General features: G+C 43.0%; 1 protein-coding gene across 2 annotated transcripts in view; it reads right to left on the bottom strand.

Moving 5' to 3' along the window:
• The window catches only part of SPON1 (spondin 1), a 333,204-nt gene that overhangs the window by 190,456 nt on the left and 123,664 nt on the right, over nucleotides 1–19,084 (bottom strand). For both annotated transcript variants that reach the window (XM_066633015.1, XM_066633016.1), the window contains exons 5-6: nucleotides 10,821–10,943; nucleotides 3,033–3,181 (exon numbers count right to left, since the gene is read on the bottom strand). In XM_066633015.1, coding sequence (XP_066489112.1) covers nucleotides 3,033–3,181; nucleotides 10,821–10,943 — 272 coding nt within the window. The remainder of the gene's footprint in view (nucleotides 1–3,032; nucleotides 3,182–10,820; nucleotides 10,944–19,084) is intronic.

Raw genomic sequence — 19,084 nt, 5'->3', positions numbered from 1 at the left:
AGAGGTAAGTAAAAATATGTTTTACTTACATTCCCATAGGCCACCCGATCTCCAATGGGTCTCCTTGGAACCACACCAAGTCTTTAGTTGGCATAAGTCTGAAGAGAGTCAGGAGATGTGTCAGGTCAGAAAATGGGGGGTAGTATTTTAGCATGCATTGCTGTTGCCAAGAGCCTTCCCCTCCTCCCCTCTCCCACCCAGACGTGACCTGCTCCCTGCCCCAAACCACTCACAATGGTCCCCAATGAGACTCTTCAGATCTGTGCCAGCTCTTTTGCTGGAGTAGCACTGAGGAGCCTGGGTGTGTGTGTCTGGCCCATTAAAGGAGTTTAGAATGTGGCAGATGCTGCTGCTGCCATAATCAACCCTGTCTTGCCCCAATCCCTGTCCATCTGCAGGCAGAACCCCAAACACTAGTGGCCAGTCTGCATAATACTGCTGAAGGTGTGTGGCTTTCTGGGCTGCTGCAGTGGTGGCTGTGACCAGGTTAATGGTAATTGTTCACCATAATTATCTCTATCTTATCTGGACCATGTTTCTTTTTATTCACCTTACCCACCTGCATTACTGATTCTAGGCACTCACTGAAGTACACTCCAAAACCAAACTTGAGTTTGATGGACTGAAGAAACAGAGCTTAGTGTAATTAGCATACTGATGGCACCATTTTGCATTCCAAGACAGTGCCTCTCAACATTTCAAATGTAGAAGAATTTGAGAAAAAAAACAGATCCCTGAAAAATAATCTCCATGGGCAGTGGTCTTCCAGCACCACTTTCTGAAAACTAGAAAACCTGAAAATGTAACTACTGCAATGCACTTTTGAGCACTTGGTTCAGATGAATACTAGGGATGATTGTACTGAAAGCTGCTGAGAAGAGAGATAAACAAAAATGCTACGTTCCCACTATTTCTTTCCTAGCAGTGAATTATCAACCAGGTAAACCAAGTGAGTTTCAGTCCCAAAGTCTGGATGAAACCAGTATGGAATAGAACTAGATAATCTCTTTCTTTCACAATTTTCTAGAGTTGCCTGCTCTGCTATTTTGAAAAAAAAAATTAAAAAAATTAAAAAGGCACAGGCCTTTTTTCTTAGATTCAGGGAAAGAAAATTTTCTCTAGCAGATATTTTATGACCTTCAATACATGTAAGGATTTTCACCAGACTCCTCATGAAATTGTTCCCAGTTAAAGAAAACCACATGACCTAAAACTAATATGTGTTGCCACTACTCTAGATAAGCTTTCCTTAATAGGCATTTTGAGATACCTCAATTTTTCTTCTTAACCCAGCTATTTGTACATCAGTAAAGCATAGCACAACTGAGCAATGAAGTGCAGGTAATTTAACCTATAGACACATTATTGAATAGGTTTATGAATTAGGAAATCAGATTTGGCATTCAAAATATAAAAGGAAAGAAGATATTACAAAAATAATTCTCCACCACATAGAAGCAGAGACATAATGGTATAGTTACAAGATTCTAAGAGTTCCAAAATCAGGTGCAGAGATCCTGGATATAGATAACCTTCACGACAACTGAGAACATGGAACATGTTTGTCCAGAGGAACAAAGCAAAAGTAACAAACTATTATCACAGCATACCATGCAAGGGAAATTCCAAACTGATACAAAATCTTAAAAATTAGTCAATAGAGTGCAACTCTTCCATAGGGAATATCAACAAATGGCAAAAAGAATGCCCACCTTAGCAGAAACTGATTCAACAGGGGTGTATGAACTGAAATTCTACTCGGTAAACCATGTCACAGCTATCACCAGTTCCAGTTTCTCCACAGGAGGACAAGTTGATTCTAATACAATAGCATTTTGTCAGGTTTTGTTAATACAGACTTAACATAGCGTCTGCAGTTAATTTTTCATATGTCAGAGGAAAAACAATTACAAGAGAGCATTTAAGATTTTGCCATTGAGTTTTAGGCCATGCTTTGGATAACTGTGGCTATTGTTGAAACCTGCTCCAAAACTCAGACCATCTACTATCATGCTTTTCATTTCTATCCAAAACCAGGTCCCTCTGCAGACTGGGGGCCCGATCTAGATCATTGCATGCCAGCTCACCACCAGTATGTAGTGTTGTAAACATGCTGTAAGGCATGTTTGTGAGCCTTACTGTGGGCCCAGCACTGGAACTAGCCCAGCGCAAGCCTGTGCTAGGCCAGCTCTGGCACTGGGACTGTGGTCTGCCACCTGGCGCTCCATGTGAGGCAGCAGAGAGGTAAGGCGCTCTGCCAGGTGGCAGAGAGGTAAGACGGGGTGAGGGGAAGCAGGGAGGAGGCGTTCTGGGGTAGGGGAACGTGGGGTAGGGGAAGGTGTGGCAGGAGAGGGAGCAGGGCATGAGGGGTGGAACTGGAGGAGCTCAGCTCCGCCAGATCCAGAGACCCGTGTTGAACTACGCGGTCCAACCTGGGACTCCTTGATTCTATGCCAGCTAAACAGCCACCGCAGAATCAAGCAGCCCCATTGTGGGGCTACATTCCTTACTTGTGGCAAGGGGACAAATGTCCCCTTCCGGAGGAGCTGGGGGAGGGGACAAATGTCCTCCTTCCTGAGGAGCTGCTGGGCAGCTCAGGATTGGGTCGCCAAATAGTATAAAGTGCAGCAACATATATACTACAGTAGCCAGCTGTGTATTTTACAGATGCTATAGATCATTTACACATTAAATTTTCATTGACTGGAGAAAAACGCATAGGAAGGGTGTAGTACTAAAGAATTCTAAGTCAAAACTACAAGTGAGGTCTGTGGTTCAATGTTTCGTTAAGGAGAGAGTGAATCAGAATATGGGCTTTACTGGGTATTCAATAATAGGGCTAAATCCTAAATTCATTATCCAGAAAAACCCTAATTACTTTTGTTTACTACAAGAAACCCTGAGAATCGAACAAGATTAGCAAGATTTTCCATATCTGTCTCATTAAATATTTTTTGCTCTTGGCAGGTATATTTGTGACAAGTCATAGCCTTTTGCTTGTTTAATTGATTGTCATTTTAAGTCACAATTACCTGTTGCCGAATTTCTTCTTCCATTTTCACCGGTGATCCCAGCTCTGCAACCTGCTTAACTCCTTCACTTGCATATCCTCCATATTCCCAAAGTACGTAGTTCTTTGAGTGAGACCCACCAATGATTGCAGACCAATGGTTGGCACGCCCTTTAGTAAAACAGAAGAGAAAAGCTCTGTTAAGCATTCATGGAGCAGTATGTAGTGTGAACACTGCCACTCTAGGAACGGACCATCCCCACAGGCAAAAATCTTTTCTTCTATTGTCCCAATAACATCTGCAGGTCTTGCATCTGAAACCCACTTCCTTGGGCATTCCTTGGGAAGCTGATTAATTAGTGACAGGTCCATTTCATCCTGGACGACAGTGTCCCAGTCAAATGTGTCCTGGTATTGGACATTTGCATCTGGTCTTTTTTTTTTTTTTTTTTTTTTTTTTAAATGCAAAGGTAGGTGTTAGAGTTAGGGTAAGGGCTGGGAAAAGAGGCTTAAGATATAAAACATGGGGTTTGTTGCCCAGTTATAGTGGAATGCAAATGACTGAGATGCAAAAGAAAGAAAGAAAGAAAGAAAGAAAGAAAGAAAGAAAGAAAGAAAGAAAGAAAGAAAGAAAGAAAGAAAGAAAGAAAGAAAGAAAGAAAGAAAGAAAGAAAGAAAGAAAGAAAGAAAGAAAGAAAGAAAGAAAGAAAGAACCACAACAACAACAACAACAACAACAAAAGTGAATGTCCAGGGATGCCAATGACTGGGTCACATTTGACCAGGACACAATTGTCCAGGTCACAAATACCCTAATACCGGATTAATTGTTCCTACAGTAATACAATCACATTCTAAGACCACACATTACAATAGTTTGATCCATTAGCTATCTCAAATTTGAACGTATATGTTTCCATTTATAAAGTTATACCAAACTTCATCCAAAAAAAAGCTTTTTAAGGGATTCTGAATGAAGAGAGAAGTTTGAGAGAACTTACCATTTAATTCACAAAATTGACCACACATTCTTAGAAGAAAAGGCACCATTTATAGTTATCATTTATATCAACAAACATATGGGACAAAACTGCGAGAAGCACTGGCTCAAGTGGCTAGTCCACAGTGCACACACAAGTGCACTTGTGTACTGCAATGCAAATTTATTGCAATGCAAATTCATACTCAGATGTCCCAGACACTGACATTACTGGAGACACCTGTGCTCATGGGGATCTATGTGTGCTAGGGATATGCATTCATTTAGGAATGAAAGAAAAGGTATTTCATTTGTTACTTGTAAAAAAAGATGAATGCCAGATATGCAAATGAGTTCTGAACATCATATATTCAAGCGTTACCCTTTTGCTTTTCCCCTAGGAGAGCCACACTGGAATAGCCCAGATGGAGATGACAGGGAAGAGAGGCAAGACAGCAGGGAAAGGAAGATTTACATTGCAAGCTGTCCTTTCTTCAGCTCTCACAAATTTTAGTAAATGTGTCCAGTGTTCTGATAAGATGTACTCCCCCCACAAAAAAGCCCTCTAATCTATTGGTTCCCAAAGTGTGGGTCATGACCCACCATAAGGGAACAGATGTCCCAACAGCGCTGCAGCAATTGTGGTACCACAGGAACTCAGGAGCTTTTCCCCTTACCTGGCGGGTCGCACTGGCCTCAGGGATGGTCCAGGAGGCCCGCAGCCCCTCTGAGGCCCCACCGATGCTAGAAATCACTCCTTTTGGCGATAGGAGCACACTTTCAGAAAACCAGAAGTGTGCTCTGATCACTAAATGGAGTGATTTCTAGCATCAGGGGGGCCCGTAGAGGGGGACCATCCCTGAGGCCAGCACAACCCCCCCCCCCACATAAGGGGGAAAGTCCCTGGGTACCCACGGCGCCACAATTGCTGCGGTGCCCTCAGGGCCTCCCCAGACCCCACCCCCACCAAGACTTAAAGAGGTCCCAACTCCTATGTAGGAGTTTGGGAACCGCTGCTGTAATCATAATGGCAAGGGGAAAAATTTGCAAGGAAGACACAAAAGGATGAAAATGTTTGGAAATGCCAACCAAAAGATTGGCTTCTGTCATCTTCACTCTCTTTAGGTTGCTATGCCTGCCCTTCTGCTGTGCCAAAAACTGCAACTGAAGCCTGATGCCCAGATCTGTTGCTCACTTGGTAATTCTTCTGCCATGGTATCATCTGCTGCTGAAGCCTGGTGCCAAGATGTGCCCACCTGGTGACTCCTTTTCCATGCCTTTAATTTTTAATTCTATTTGCACTTCATAGTTAGACTGTGTACCTTTTTAAATTGCCTTAAAATGGGGGAGCCTATCTGTCTGAAATTTTGCAATTCTAATCCCTTTGAAGGATAGTACAAGACCTGGTACTTGTATCCTCGTTGGATGGAAAACTGAGAGAGCAGATAGGCAGAAAGAGAGCAACAAGATGAAAAAAAAATGAACATGCTCAAAAAAATCAGGATATGGTTTCAATGTACATATCCTGAATGCAGGGAAGGGAAGCAGGATTGAACCTGCTTCCTCTGCTCCAAGCCACATGTGAAGCCCTGAAAAACATAGGTGCCCCAGTCACATGGAGAGAGTGTACTCATGTGCAACTAGTATATGTGTAACCTTGTTTACAAGGAACAATCAACATGTATAGGTCTGGAGTTAGGACAACTTCCCCTCCCCTTGAAGGGTTCACTGTATGCACTCCCAGACAGTGTGAAAAGGTCTTCTGTTTAATATTATCAACACTAACATTATCAACATTATGTCAGAAGGCACACTGTAGAAACTTTCTTCCTACTTTCTTTTTTCTTTCCTTTTCATTCCCTTTAAGCTGTAAAAAGGAAATGAACAATACCAATATGGATCTGAAGAGAAACTGTGGAAACAGATGAAAAAGAAGTGTGCACACATTGGCAACACTGACACTGAGGGTGCAATCCTAACCCCTTATGTCCGTGCTTTCCAGCACAGACATAAGGGCAATGCAGCTGTGAGGTAAGGGAACAAACATCCCCTTACCTTGAGGAGGCCTCCGTGAGTGACACCCAACTGCAGGATGCAGCACACGTCCCATTGGCACCGCTATGCCAGTGCTGGAAAACACTGACATAAGGGGTTAGGATTGTGCCCTGAGTCACCAAACTTTTGCTCAAAAACATAATATTGATATTATAACAACTTCCAACTTCCATACCAGACAAAATCAGCTGCATTCAATCAAGGTTACTGGTCTGTGTGTAATGCAGTTCCTTTGAAATGCTGGAGTATGAGATACACCCCCAGGCTTGCTAGTACAAGCATGAAGCTTGGTTCTATGTATGTTATGTTTACTTGGAAATAAGCCTCACTGAGCTGAATGGAACCCACTTCCATGTAAGTACACGTAACATCTGGGCATAATCTTGCACACATTTGCTTGCGATTCCATCCAATTGATCTCAATAGGACTTACTCCCAAATGAGGATATGAAGTATTAAAGCTTAAGCAAGCAAAATGTTGTTTGTAACTCAACACCTATGCAAGCATGACTAAATGCACTGTTGGGAAGATTTTCAGGAGCACAGACAGAAGCTATACCACAAACTGCCATCTTTGCTTTCTAATAAATGATTCAGCTGCATTTTATTATTTAAAAGCCTCAAACTGTGTCTGCAGAGGTGTTTTGGATACTGCCAAGAACCAAACTTTAAAAAATTAGATCTGTATTAAAGTGCACTCTGACTGACGAACTAGTAAATAAAAGTTTATAAGTAACTTAGGGGAAGAAATCAACAACAAATGTAAGTGCTTATTTCTTATTTATAAGCTAGTAATATTAATGCTCCCAGGGCAAAGGAAAGCTAAGCTCTTCTTAAAGTTTTCAGCCAAAATCTAATAAAGCAAGCACTTTCATTCAAAATTTAGCCTCAATGGGCAGAAAAATGGTTCTTCACAAACATTGGCATCATGCAGCCTGGACACTCTACTTTCTTCTGGTGCTGTCTGGAAATGAATGAATGACAGCACTAGGTATAAACTAAGCAATAGTTTTCCCAGCTGTTCAGTGGGAGAAGTCTGCTAAAATTAGCATAGCAATGAAATAAAATTTGATAAATAATAAAAAGTGGTAGATTTATTGAAGCTATTGAGCTGGAAACACATTTATGAACATCTCTGAAGTACCATGATGACAAACATTCCACAACTCTCCTAAGCTAGTGTGAATAAGGTAGTCTTTCCATTTCGTCTCCCAGGAATTTACAGCTACAATTTGCTGTTGGTTGTTCTGTAGGGGTTACTGCTTTCGCCATTACTGTCAAAATCAGTGACAAAAAAAAGTCCAATTTCCGGATGACAATAAAGCAAAGAGAATAATTCTTTCTGCTACATTACTAGGACTCCAAAATGCCCATATTTATGAGGTGAAGTACATAGAAATGCAGGAAAATCAAGAAGAATAGTTCTGCTTTCTGGCGTGTTTTATATCACTATCATAATGTTTAACAACACTTAATCCTTTCCTTATTTCTTGACAGCTGGGTAAAAATTATCATGAGCTCTGTATTAGTATTTATCATTTCAACAGCTCCTATGGGTACAAAGTGCTGTGGTTATCTTATTCATTGTAGGAAGTAGGTTGCTTGTACAGCACTCAGTTTTTCTGAGGGGGGTGTTCCAGATAACAATTCTCCCCAGGTGAATACTTGACTGATAAGAGCTTGAACCTGTGTTTCTCATCATAGCTTCAGGTGTCTATCCCTTGCTCCAAGTAGGGACCCCGGTGTTTGTTCAGTAACAGAGTATAAGCCTTCTACAGTCTTTCACCCAGCCCATAAATACATTTATTTTCACCCTAAGTTTTATTTATCTGATTTTATCAGCATTTCCATAGAATTATAAAGCATATCCTCATGTTCTATCTCACAGCATGCTGACAACATTCCTGTGAGACAGGATGGGCTGTGAGATTGTGATGGCCAAGCTAGCTGGCGGCTCCTTCATAGCTGACTGGAATTTAAAAATGTTACACCTAAACCCAGCACTCTGTCCAGGGTACCATACTGGCTCTGGTCACATCAATGGAAACTGCTTCCGTGGATGTGATTCTAAGTATGTATTTATTAAGAAATGTATTCAGTTAAAAGCTACAGAATCCACTTTGAAAGAAATTGTTCAATTGGAATGGAGTGAATGGAGGTCTATAAACTCAAACCAGTATAAAACGTGGGCACATGTATGCTTCTCTCCCTCATTTAGGTAGAATAAGCATTTATTTGAATATAGTACCCAGGGCTATTGATAAAATATTCTGTGCATGATTCTTTATTTGAATTCAGGCTCCCTTTTGGGGCTTCCATTCCTTGGAATCTGACAGCCTTACTTGATCCCCTAAAATAGCTTCACTTCAAAATAGCTTCACTTCTAACTCCACGTCTCTGTGGCCTGGCAGTATCTCCTTGGCAACCTGACTGAATAGTCCTATTTTTCCCCCCTTACAGGTTGATTGGGTGGTCAGAAGATAATATGATCAAATAAATGTTGCATAGATCAGTTCCTTCCATCCCATGCTGAGATGTGGTGGCAGGTCTTCAGTCTCATACTGGGTTGATATCCTTGGCTATGTAGCTATAGTAACATAAATACTGTTACCCTTGAATGTCTTGAATAAGAGGTGAACAAAAATATTACTTGTGTATCACAAGCCTTCACAACTGTAATGCCTGTGATCTTTACAAAGAACTACATAAGTACAAGCAACTTGCAGATTTTGTTTAGTTTTAATACACTGTCCTTGAGACTGTGTGATGACCAGATTGAAATATCAACTGTAATAGAGGCTAGCAGTCGAATCCTATTCTGGGCTGGCAAGTTCCATCAGCATATGGTCTGGATAGGATTGGGCAATTAGTCTCATTTATGCTCAAAGGAAGCTACTTTACCAAACTAGACCATTGTGTATACAATCAAATTCAGTATTGTGTACAATGGCTAGCAGCTGCTCTCCAAGGTTTCAAACAAAAGTTTTTCCCAACTGGAAAGACTGGAGATGACCAAGATTGAACTTGGGAACTTCTGAATGTAAAGTATTTGCTCTACCACTGAGCTATGACTGTTCCCACAGGGTAACAGTCTCATATTTATTCATTGTCTAAATCAGCAAGTTAACAAAACAGGGAAGGAGTTCACATAATTAAAAAAAATACCAATGAAGTAGCAAAATAACTTCATCAATTCATATGATTCGTTGACAGAAGCTAAAAGAGCCGGACCATATAATTGACAGATAGCCTGTTATCAGATACCCACTATCCCTATAGAATCTCACTGCAGTTGCAAAAATAGCTAATCATTTTAATTTGCTCTGCCGGCTCAGCTTCACAGTTGCAAATTCAAACCACAAATTTTAATATGTCAATATAAACTCTTTTATTAATGTGCACAGCTCTATATCTGAACTAGGCAGTATTCAGCTTAATAAAGTTGAGACAAAAATCTATGTTGACTATATCAAATAACAATTGATATATAGACAAAGTTCAGGCTGCACGAATGTCAGCTAGCCACCTGGGGAGAAGGCAATATTAGAAGAAAGAAAACTATACACAAAGCCTTTAATAAAGATCACACAATGGACAGAATATTACCAAAGTTTAAGGAGAAAAATAAATGTGACTCAGACTTCCTGGTCATTTGCTTGGCTTCATTGTCACTGCAATGAAACCAATATTTTGTCACCGGCTTCATTGTCACTGCCATTAAGCCAAAGATTAAACGTGAGATCTGAAAGGCAAGTCCAAATAAAATGAGCAAAGAACTCGATAATTGAAAGAACCCTGATTTCTATGCCCAAATGTTCACAGGTTTCTGGGACTCACTTTTATCCCCCAGCTCTGGTGAACATCTGAAGGCTCCACAGCATTTAGGGAGCTTCATTCAAACAGAGACTGAACATTGCTCTTCAAATATGAGGAATGCAAGGAATATAAGTATCAGGGATTCATGGAACATTTCAGCCCAATCCTAAGAGCTAGGTGCACAGCCAGAACTAGCGTTCCAGCAGTGGACTGTGCTTTACGGTGCTGCGAATACCACTGTGGAAGTGTGCATAGCTGCGCACTTCTGGGCCACTGGCAGAAATGGCAGACGTACCCTGTGCAAATGGGGGAGTTTGTAGGAGAAAGAGAAAATATCCCTTGCCCCTCAGGAATACTTGTGACCACCAATGGATCTCCTCAGACCTGCGCCAGCTCCTTAGCTCTTTCACTGGTGCATGTTCAAGAAGACAAAGGAGGCATGTTGGCTAGCACCTTAGAGGATAACATCTGGCACAAGCTGCTCATGCTGTGTGCCTCCCCCTTCTGCCTCACAAAAGGCAATTTGGAATTGTGTGGGGCTGCATGTCTGCAGGCTGCTACTGTAGACTGCAGCTGGAACACTACTTCCAGTGGTGGTAGGGCCCAATAGGACTGGGGCATTCGATAGACCAAGGGTCTGACTCATGAGAAGGCATTTTTCTATGTAAGCAACCATGACCCAGGTGGTTTTGGATCATGGCAGCCAGTTTTAAAGCCTGCACCTCATCTTATTATGTTTCCTAGGTGGGCGACACTGAAAGAGAGGACAGCTGATATCCTGCTATTATTATTACTATCTATCTTGATGGCTCAAGTATCTCCTGAAATTATTAGGGTCTACTCTAGACTGTAGGCTCTAGGCTGCCCCTCTGTGCATGTGTAAATTCATTATAGAAAGGAATTGGTAGACCTCTGAGTTTCAGCATGGGTTGAATAATAATAACAAACAAATGAACTCACGTGGATAATCTTTAGGATGTGTCTTCTCTGACCAGTTTCCATAAAAGGTGAGCCTATATTTAGCCGTTCCACAGGCACAGCAGTCTAAGATTGGTCTGTCAGTTACACCTTCCAAAGTTGAGTCTAAAAGGAAATAATGAAAGTCATCTTTTTCCTGTCTGAGTAATTTCAACACAGCTAAACTTCTGATTGAAACTTAGAAATGAGTTACATTTATTAATTCTTATGAATTTTTATATAAAACTAAAAAATAAAATAAGAATATAAAAAATTAATTTATTTTTATTAATAAATAAAGAGGAAGGTAGGTTGGAGTGCTTAGTTCTTCATTTCTGCATGTAGTGTTACAATCATAAGAACAGCCCCGCTAGATCAGGCCATAGGCCCATCTAATCCAGCTTCCTGTATCTCACAGGGACCCACCAAATGCCACCAAATCATAGTTTGTGTTTCAGTTAAGTCCTTTTAGGTGAGGAATTTTAATTTGATTTTGTCATAATTTCACAAGAATAGTATCTCATGATGTTCAATATTCAGGAATCTGTCCTCCAAAATAGAATAATCCAATTCTAAGTATGTTTATGCAGAAGCAAGTCCCACTGATTTCAATGGGGTGTGCTATCAGGCAAGTGTGCATAGGACTGCAGCCTTAATCATGGACCGAGATGCAGCTACATCCAAAACAAACCAATGGTTACGTTGCACAGATTGACAGGAAAAGTTATGATACTATGTTAACATACTATGTTCAAGCACTCAGTTTCTATAGAAACTACAAACTCAGTTTGTTCCACATCCAACAGTGCTAAAACAATGGCTTGGCACTCTTGCTGGTTTCATTCTCTAAGGGAATGGAAGCAAGACAAGGATCAGCGTGGTCTGTGATCATCATTAATAACTTGCTCACCAATAGGAAGACTGTAAGGCCTTCCTATTACATTTTAGCTAGAACATATTAGCTAGCAAGAACACAGCCCTGCTTCACGCCGCTTCGGATGTCAAAGGGGTCTGATGTGGAGCCATCGAAGACAACAGTGCCCTTCATGTCCTTGTGGAAGGATCTGATGATGCTGAGGAGCCTGGGAGGACATCCGATCTTGGGGAGAATCTTGAAGAGGCCGTCCCTGCTGACCAGGTCGAAAGCCTTCGTGAGATCTATGAAGGCTATAAAGAGTGGCTGTCGTTGTTCCCTGCATTTCTCCTGCAGTTGTCTAAGGGAGAATACCATATCAGTGGTGGACCTGCTGGCTCGGAATCCGCATTGTGATTCTGGATAAATGCTCTCTGCAAGTACCTGGAGCCTCTTTAGTGCAACTCGGGCAAACAACTTTCCTACAACGCTAAGGAGAGAGATGCCACGGTAGTTGTTGCAGTCACCCGTCACCTTTGTTCTTGTACAGCGTGATGATGTTTGCATCCCTCATGTCTTGAGGCACTTCACCTTCTCTCCAGCAGAGACAGAGGATTACATGCAGCTCAGTAGCGATGATCTCTTTGCAGCACTTTAGGACTTCAGCAGGGATGCTGTCTTTTCCAGGTGTCTTGCCAAAGGCAAGGGAGTCCAGGGCCACGTGAAGTTCTTCTAGGGTTGGTTCACTGTCAAGCTCCTCCAGCAAAGGCAGGCACTCAATGTTGTTCAGCGCTTCTTCGGTGACTACATTTTCTCTGGAATATAGCTCAGAGTAGTGCTACACCCAGCGTTCCATCTGCTGTGCCCGATCCTGGATGACCTCGCCTGTGGCAGACTTCAGAGAGGCAATTTTCTTCTGTGTTGGACCTAGGGCCTGCTTGATACCGTCATACATCCCCTTGATGTTGCCTGTGTCAGCTGCTATCTGTATCTGGGAGCAGAGCTGAAGCCAGTAGTCGTTAGCACATCTCCTGGCAGTCTGCTGGACTTTGCTGCGAGCAGCTCGGAGGACCGAGGCAAAGAAGGAAGGCCCATAGCCAGGGAGACAGACCAGGGACAGACTGTAGTTGCTCCTGGTGTGGAAGGGATTGTCACTCCCGGATTGGCCTTTTCAGCCACACTAGACGCTGTGCCAGAACCACCTTTCAGAGTGCGATACCATAGTCTTTCGAGACTGAAGGTTGCCAATACAATACAATACATTAGCTAGCAACAGTAAGATCATTCGTGAAAGGTCTGCACAGTGAACTTGTGAGAAGATGCTGTTTTCAATTTTTCCACATATTGTAAAAGAAGCTGAACAGATAAGAACAGCCCTGCTGGAACAGGCCAAAGAACCATCCTGTTCAGCATCCTTTTTTCCCCCACAGTGTCCAATCAATACTTCTGGGAAATTCACAAGCAGAAGACAGACATACTCCTCTTCCAGCCCTTTTTCCATGCAGCTGAAATTCAAAGGCACACTGCCTGTGAACATGGAGGTTGTATGTAGCCACTATGTGCAGAGGTATTGATTGCTGGCGGAACATGAATAATATTTTCCTGCCATTGTGATGCAAGAATGCAAGTCCTTTATCTATGCCCCGTCAGGAGGCCACCACTAAACGCCAGTTTTCCTCTGACACACTACTGCAGTTATCACGTCATGAAGAACAGCTAATGCCTGCCCTGACTAAGGCCAATGATTGTTTCATTAAACAGTTCCAAAAACAATCAATGTGCTCTGACAAGGAGTCATTTGAAAGACTATGGCACACCGCCAATTCTTATACAGTTTAATTTAACAAGAGATTATCATAGACCTTGAAAGTGAAATTCTGCGTCTATCATCTTGTTGCCTGCCCTTTATGACATTGAAGCAGGTCATCTATGAAGCTAGATCAACTAGTTTGAGCAACTCCTTCTTCCCCACCTGCCCTGGCAAAGATCATCAATGGACCTGGGTCTTTTGGGCTATGAAATCCATCTCACCTCTGAGAGCAGAAAACGAGTTCACTTGCCTGAGTATAGGCTTGCTCTTCTTTATTAACAAGTCTGTAGTGTTTAGTCAATTAACAGATTAGATTAATCTGGGCAGGAGATCTGGTCTAGAGGGTAGAGCCTCCGTTAGCCTGAAGATAACATCAGTTTGAGGACACCGGCAGCTCCCTGAATGGCGAGACCTTGAAGCAGCTGACAAAGCCGAGCTTAGTGATTCCACCTGCTCTTGGTGTGAGCAAGAAGCATCTTGGCTACCCTCCATGTGAGAGATGGAGCTGCTTGTCAGCCTGCCTGGGAGAACTGGAGGCTAGAAGTGAGATCAAACCAGGAAGATCAATTCTGAAATGTTGTTGGTTCTTGAAAGACAGAACCCTATGATTGTAAAAATCCCCTTGAGGGATTTAGAAATGCCTGCCTATGTAAACTGCCTTGAATAAAGTCAGAGGAGTAATCCGATGACCAGAAAGGCGGTACATAAATACCTAGTTATATTATTATTTATTATTAATGAGATTAAAAAGCTGCTCTTGATTAATGGACAGCAACTTTAAACTTCTTTTTCAAAGCAATTAGTATAAGTTGTTACAAAAACAAGGATTCTGGGTGCCATCTTAACAGCCCAATCCTACCTAAATCCCTGCATGGCGATGCTGTGGTGCATTCCAGGGATTATCAAGCCATGAAGCCTTCCTTGTGGTAAGGGAACATTTGTCCTCACTTCCCCACTGGACCTACTTGGACCTGTATTAGCTGTATAGCTGGCGCTAATCCAAGTGGACCCAGAAAGGTGGATCAATGCCTTAGGGCAGCCAATTTCAACCACTGTGCCGTGGCACACTGGTGTGCCGTGAGAGGACCACAGGTGTGAACCAGGAATTTGGGGGAAGGTCATTTATTAGTAGGCCAATGGGGGATGTGAGCCCCCCACTGGCAGCATGGTGTGCCTTGTTGATTGTCAAAAACCGGATACTGTGCCTTGGCCATGTTCTTGAGGCAGGGCCTAGGAGAGGGGAGTAAAGGGGGTAATTTGTACCTGGGCCCCGGGTCCAAAAGGGGGCCCTGAAGCCAGAGGAGGGGGCCCTGAGTCTTAACAGTTTCCTGAGAGCTCAGCACAGCCAACTCACCTCCGAAACCTTCCCCGCACTCCGTGTGTGCTTTCCATTTAACCAAAAGGAGATATATGTGGAGGGGGAGTCCTCCACTAAAATGAACACCATGATGACGGGAAACAATGTGAATTATTTCTCCTTATCTGTATTGTTAATTCTTTCTCATCTGCATTCTAGCATAAACACCTATGTTCAAATCAAATGTACTTCCATATCCTCTTTTATTTATTTATTTATTTATTTATTTATTTATTTATTTATTTATTTATTTATTTATTTATTGATCTGTTGATCTATTGATCTATTTATTGATCTATATTTATTCCGTGTGTCCGTCCGTGCCCCCCGTTGCTGCCCTCCCAACTTGTTTACCCTTTGGAAAGCGGCCCAAAAGAAACTTTGTACCCCCTGAAAAAATTCCTCTCAGAGGCCCTGCCTCGAGGCATTATTGCATGAGGTCTGTCATACAGATGGGTGCTTCCTTCCTTCTTCAACAGGCACTTCTGGCGTCCTTGAACTGACACTGAGCTTGAAATGGCACGCGGCCACCTCACAGTAGGGCTGGCTGGTTTTCCAACCATCCTGCTGATGTGATAAGTTTTCATTGTGGGGATAAAATTCCCTGGAAGATCTTTCAAAGATACAATTACTCAAGTGGGGAAAATGAGGTGGTACGGTCCCAACACAACATCACTTCAACAAGTGTTTGAATAATGTATTCATTGACTCACCAATCTCTAATTCTATTTGGACTGACAACTAGAATACGATGCAAACAAATGCCTGGCCAATGTACTATTATTTCAGAAATTATTGCTATAAAAAGGGGTTGCTACCACATTTCAAAATGCAGCATGCTTTCCTATTCCAGGAACAACCAGAATGTACTTAAGATTCCTGACTGCAAGGCCTTTTTGTTTTTAAATGCTTCTTTCGATTTTTCTGTATTCAGGGACACGAAACAGATGTCTCAATTTCATTTACGTAACTTGCTTCAGTGACTTCATTGAGCACATTCTCCATTCATAGCATAAAGAGCTGTTTGGAATGGAGAGCAATCTGCATTTCTAAATGAACTAAGAAAGTGAAAAAGCCTGGGCAGTGTCAAATATGTCATATTTATTAAATTCAATTAAGCATCTTACAGCACACACTTCAGTGTGTTAAGGGGGGAAAAAAGCCTATCAAAACCAAGGCTGGATTATGCTAATCCAGGATCTCTGGGCCTATGGGAGAGGATAAAGGCTAGGCCTTCTTCATATCTCCTTCCCAGGATAGTGTTTCCAGACTGAAAGACTGACAGGAGGCAGGGCTAAAATGTTACAGCAATTAACTCAGCACTGCTGCATGAAGAAATTATTACCCCTTTCCATGGAGGTCTGGTTACCATTCTCTGGGAAAAATATGCATCAAATTGTGCACTTTGAATGTAAACTCAATAGATGTTACACCTCAGGAGTTATAGCAAAATGTCCTCTCAGCTGAAAACTTTGTTAAATGGAGATTGGAAGAAATCATTAGCCAACGTGAAACTACTTCCAACTAAATAGTTGGACAAGAAGGGAACACTTCCTGTCCATATCCTCTGAGTGTTCTTCCAAACTCTGCATGCTGATCATAAATGTTAACCAAGGGTGTTTCCAAGCAATGGCACTTCCTACCTACTATCTCCAAATAAGGGAGGTGCTGTGATCACTTCTTGGCAGTCTATTCATGTGGTGTGTTGGGATTAGGTATACTTTGGGTTTTGGTGATGCCATCCTGGTGTTCCTGCTGTTGCCATGTGTGGATTAATGACTTCCATGAAGATGTGGGTGTGTTGTTGGTGCATAATGTGGTGACTGATTAATAGTGGTAGAGTTGCTAAAGTCCGTGGGGGAGTATTTGTCAGGTGTTCTATGTATCTCTTGATTTTTACCGTTGCTATTTGACACAGGATGATGGTGAATATGCTGCTCCAACACCAGTAGGATACCTGCCCTTCTTGAACAATAGCATGTCCACAGAATTTTCCTGACCAAATCTGAATCCAGTCCTAATTCTGTTTATTCTTAAGTAAGTTCTATTGATTCTAAGTAAACATAGTTGATTGCAGTTTTACTTGGAAATAAATATCACAGAATTAAATGGATTGTATTTAAGGAAAGTCAGTCTCAGATAAGCAACACTGAAAACAATGAGACAAAATTGTCATGACTAACTTAAGTGCCATTAATTTCAATGAGCCTCAGTCATGACAGGCAGCACAATCCTGCTCCCAGTGCCCAGGGCTGCAGTGGCACCGAAAATAGCTGCTGCTGCATCCTGTGCATTCCGCTGGCAGCACCGGCGTCAATTCGACATCAACCCAAGAGTCAGCGTAGAATTTTGAGACTCCGTGTTGGGCTGGCAGCCAGAAATAGAGGCTCAGGATCCAGTGGAGTTTTGGTCCCACCTCTCTCCTGCCCTGCTTCCTCCCCCCCAACACGCCTCTTCCCCACCTTCTCCATGCCCTCCCCTTGCCTCCCCCCACCCCAGAACACCTCCTCCCTGCCTGCCCCCATGCCCCCACCTACCTCTCCACTGCCTGGCGATCCATGTGAGCAGCGGAGCTCTGGCGCTCGCCCAGCACTAGGGCCCACAAACGTGTCTTATGGCATGTTTGCAACAGCGCACACCAGCGGTGAGCCAGCACACACTGTATAGGATTGAGCCCTAGGTGCCCAATCCTATCCCTGTCATGCCATATCATGCAGTGCCGCTGACAGAGACTGTGCTGCATGCTGGGGGGGGGGGGGAGGTGACCAGAAGGGAAACTGGAGGTAAGTAAAAAAATGGTTAACTTAACTCCACATAGGCCTTCTGGCCACCTATGTTTTTCCTCAGACCCACACCAGTTATGGAGCTGGTATATGTCTGAGGTCAGCCAGGCGGTGCACTAGGAAGATGTTATGGGGATAGGATCCAGTGAGTGTGACTGCTGCTGTATCCACCTTCCCTCCTTTGACACACTCTCTAGTTCTTCCTCCAGAACTGCCCGTTATTCTTCCTGCCCCACGCATGCTGCACAACAACTTACTAACAACAGCAGGCTGTCTAGCAGAGCTTGGTATGTGTGCACTGCTGCTGGCCCATTCTGCTAATGGCTCTGTGGAACGCATCAGCAACATGACGTGGCAAAAGACCTTTTGTGACAGCAGAATACCACTGTTCCAAAAGGTCATGGGCTTGGGCTGTAACTTTCTTTGGATTCAAATCTCTGAATCCTACAAGTGATTGAGTAGCAAGGAATCCTAAGCTTACATGAGGAGCACTGAAATTTACTGATTAGCTGAATGTAAATATAGGAGGATAAACATCCATTAGGCCTGGAACAGGTCCGAGATTTCAATATAGAATGAAGGATAACAAGATTTTTTTTTAAGGCTTACAGGCTGTCACCAATTTGCAAAGGACAAGCTGGATCCAGCTGAATTTAAATAGTTTTACATTTATTATATATATATATATATTGGCAACCTTCAGTCTCGAAAGACTATGGTATCGCGCTCTGAAAGGTGGTTCTGGCACAGCGTCTAGTGTGGCTGAAAAGGCCAATCCGGGAGTGACAATCCCTTCCACACCAGGAGCAAGTGCAGTCTGTCCCTGGTCTGTCTCCCTGGCTATGGGCCTTCCTTCTTTGCCTCTTTGCCTCAGACTGTTGGCAAAGTGTCTCTTCAAACTGGGAAAGGCCATGCTGCACAGCCTGCCTCCAAGCAGGCCGCTCAGAGGCCAGGGTTTCCCACTTGTTGAAATCCATTCCTAAGGCCTTCAGATCCCTCTTGCAGATGTCCTTGTATCGCAGCTGTGGTCTACCTGTAGGGCGCTTTCCTTGCACGAGTTCTCCATAGAGGAGATCCTTTGGGATCCGGCCATCATCCATTCTCACAACATGACCGAGCCAACGCAGGCGTCTCTGTTTCAGCAGTGCATACATGCTAGGGATTCCAGCACGTTCCAGGACTGTGTTGATAGGAACTTTGTCCTGCCAGGTGATGCTGAGAATGCGTCGGAGGCAGTGCATGTGGAAAGCGTTCAGTTTCCTCTCCTGTTGTGAGCGGAGAGTCCATGACTCGCTGCAGTACAGAAGTGTACTCAGGACGCAAGCTCTGTAGACCTGAATCTTGGTATGTTCTGTCAGCTTCTTGTTGGACCAGACTCTCTTTGTGAGTCTGGAAAACGTGGTAGCTGCTTTACCGACGCGTTTGTTTAGCTCGGTATCGAGAGAAAGAGTGTCGGAGATTGTT

Source organism: Tiliqua scincoides, chromosome 1 (assembly GCF_035046505.1).
Source record: "Tiliqua scincoides isolate rTilSci1 chromosome 1, rTilSci1.hap2, whole genome shotgun sequence".
Classification (NCBI taxonomy): domain Eukaryota; kingdom Metazoa; phylum Chordata; class Lepidosauria; order Squamata; family Scincidae; genus Tiliqua; species Tiliqua scincoides.
This window is presented reverse-complemented; position numbering and strand designations above follow the sequence as displayed.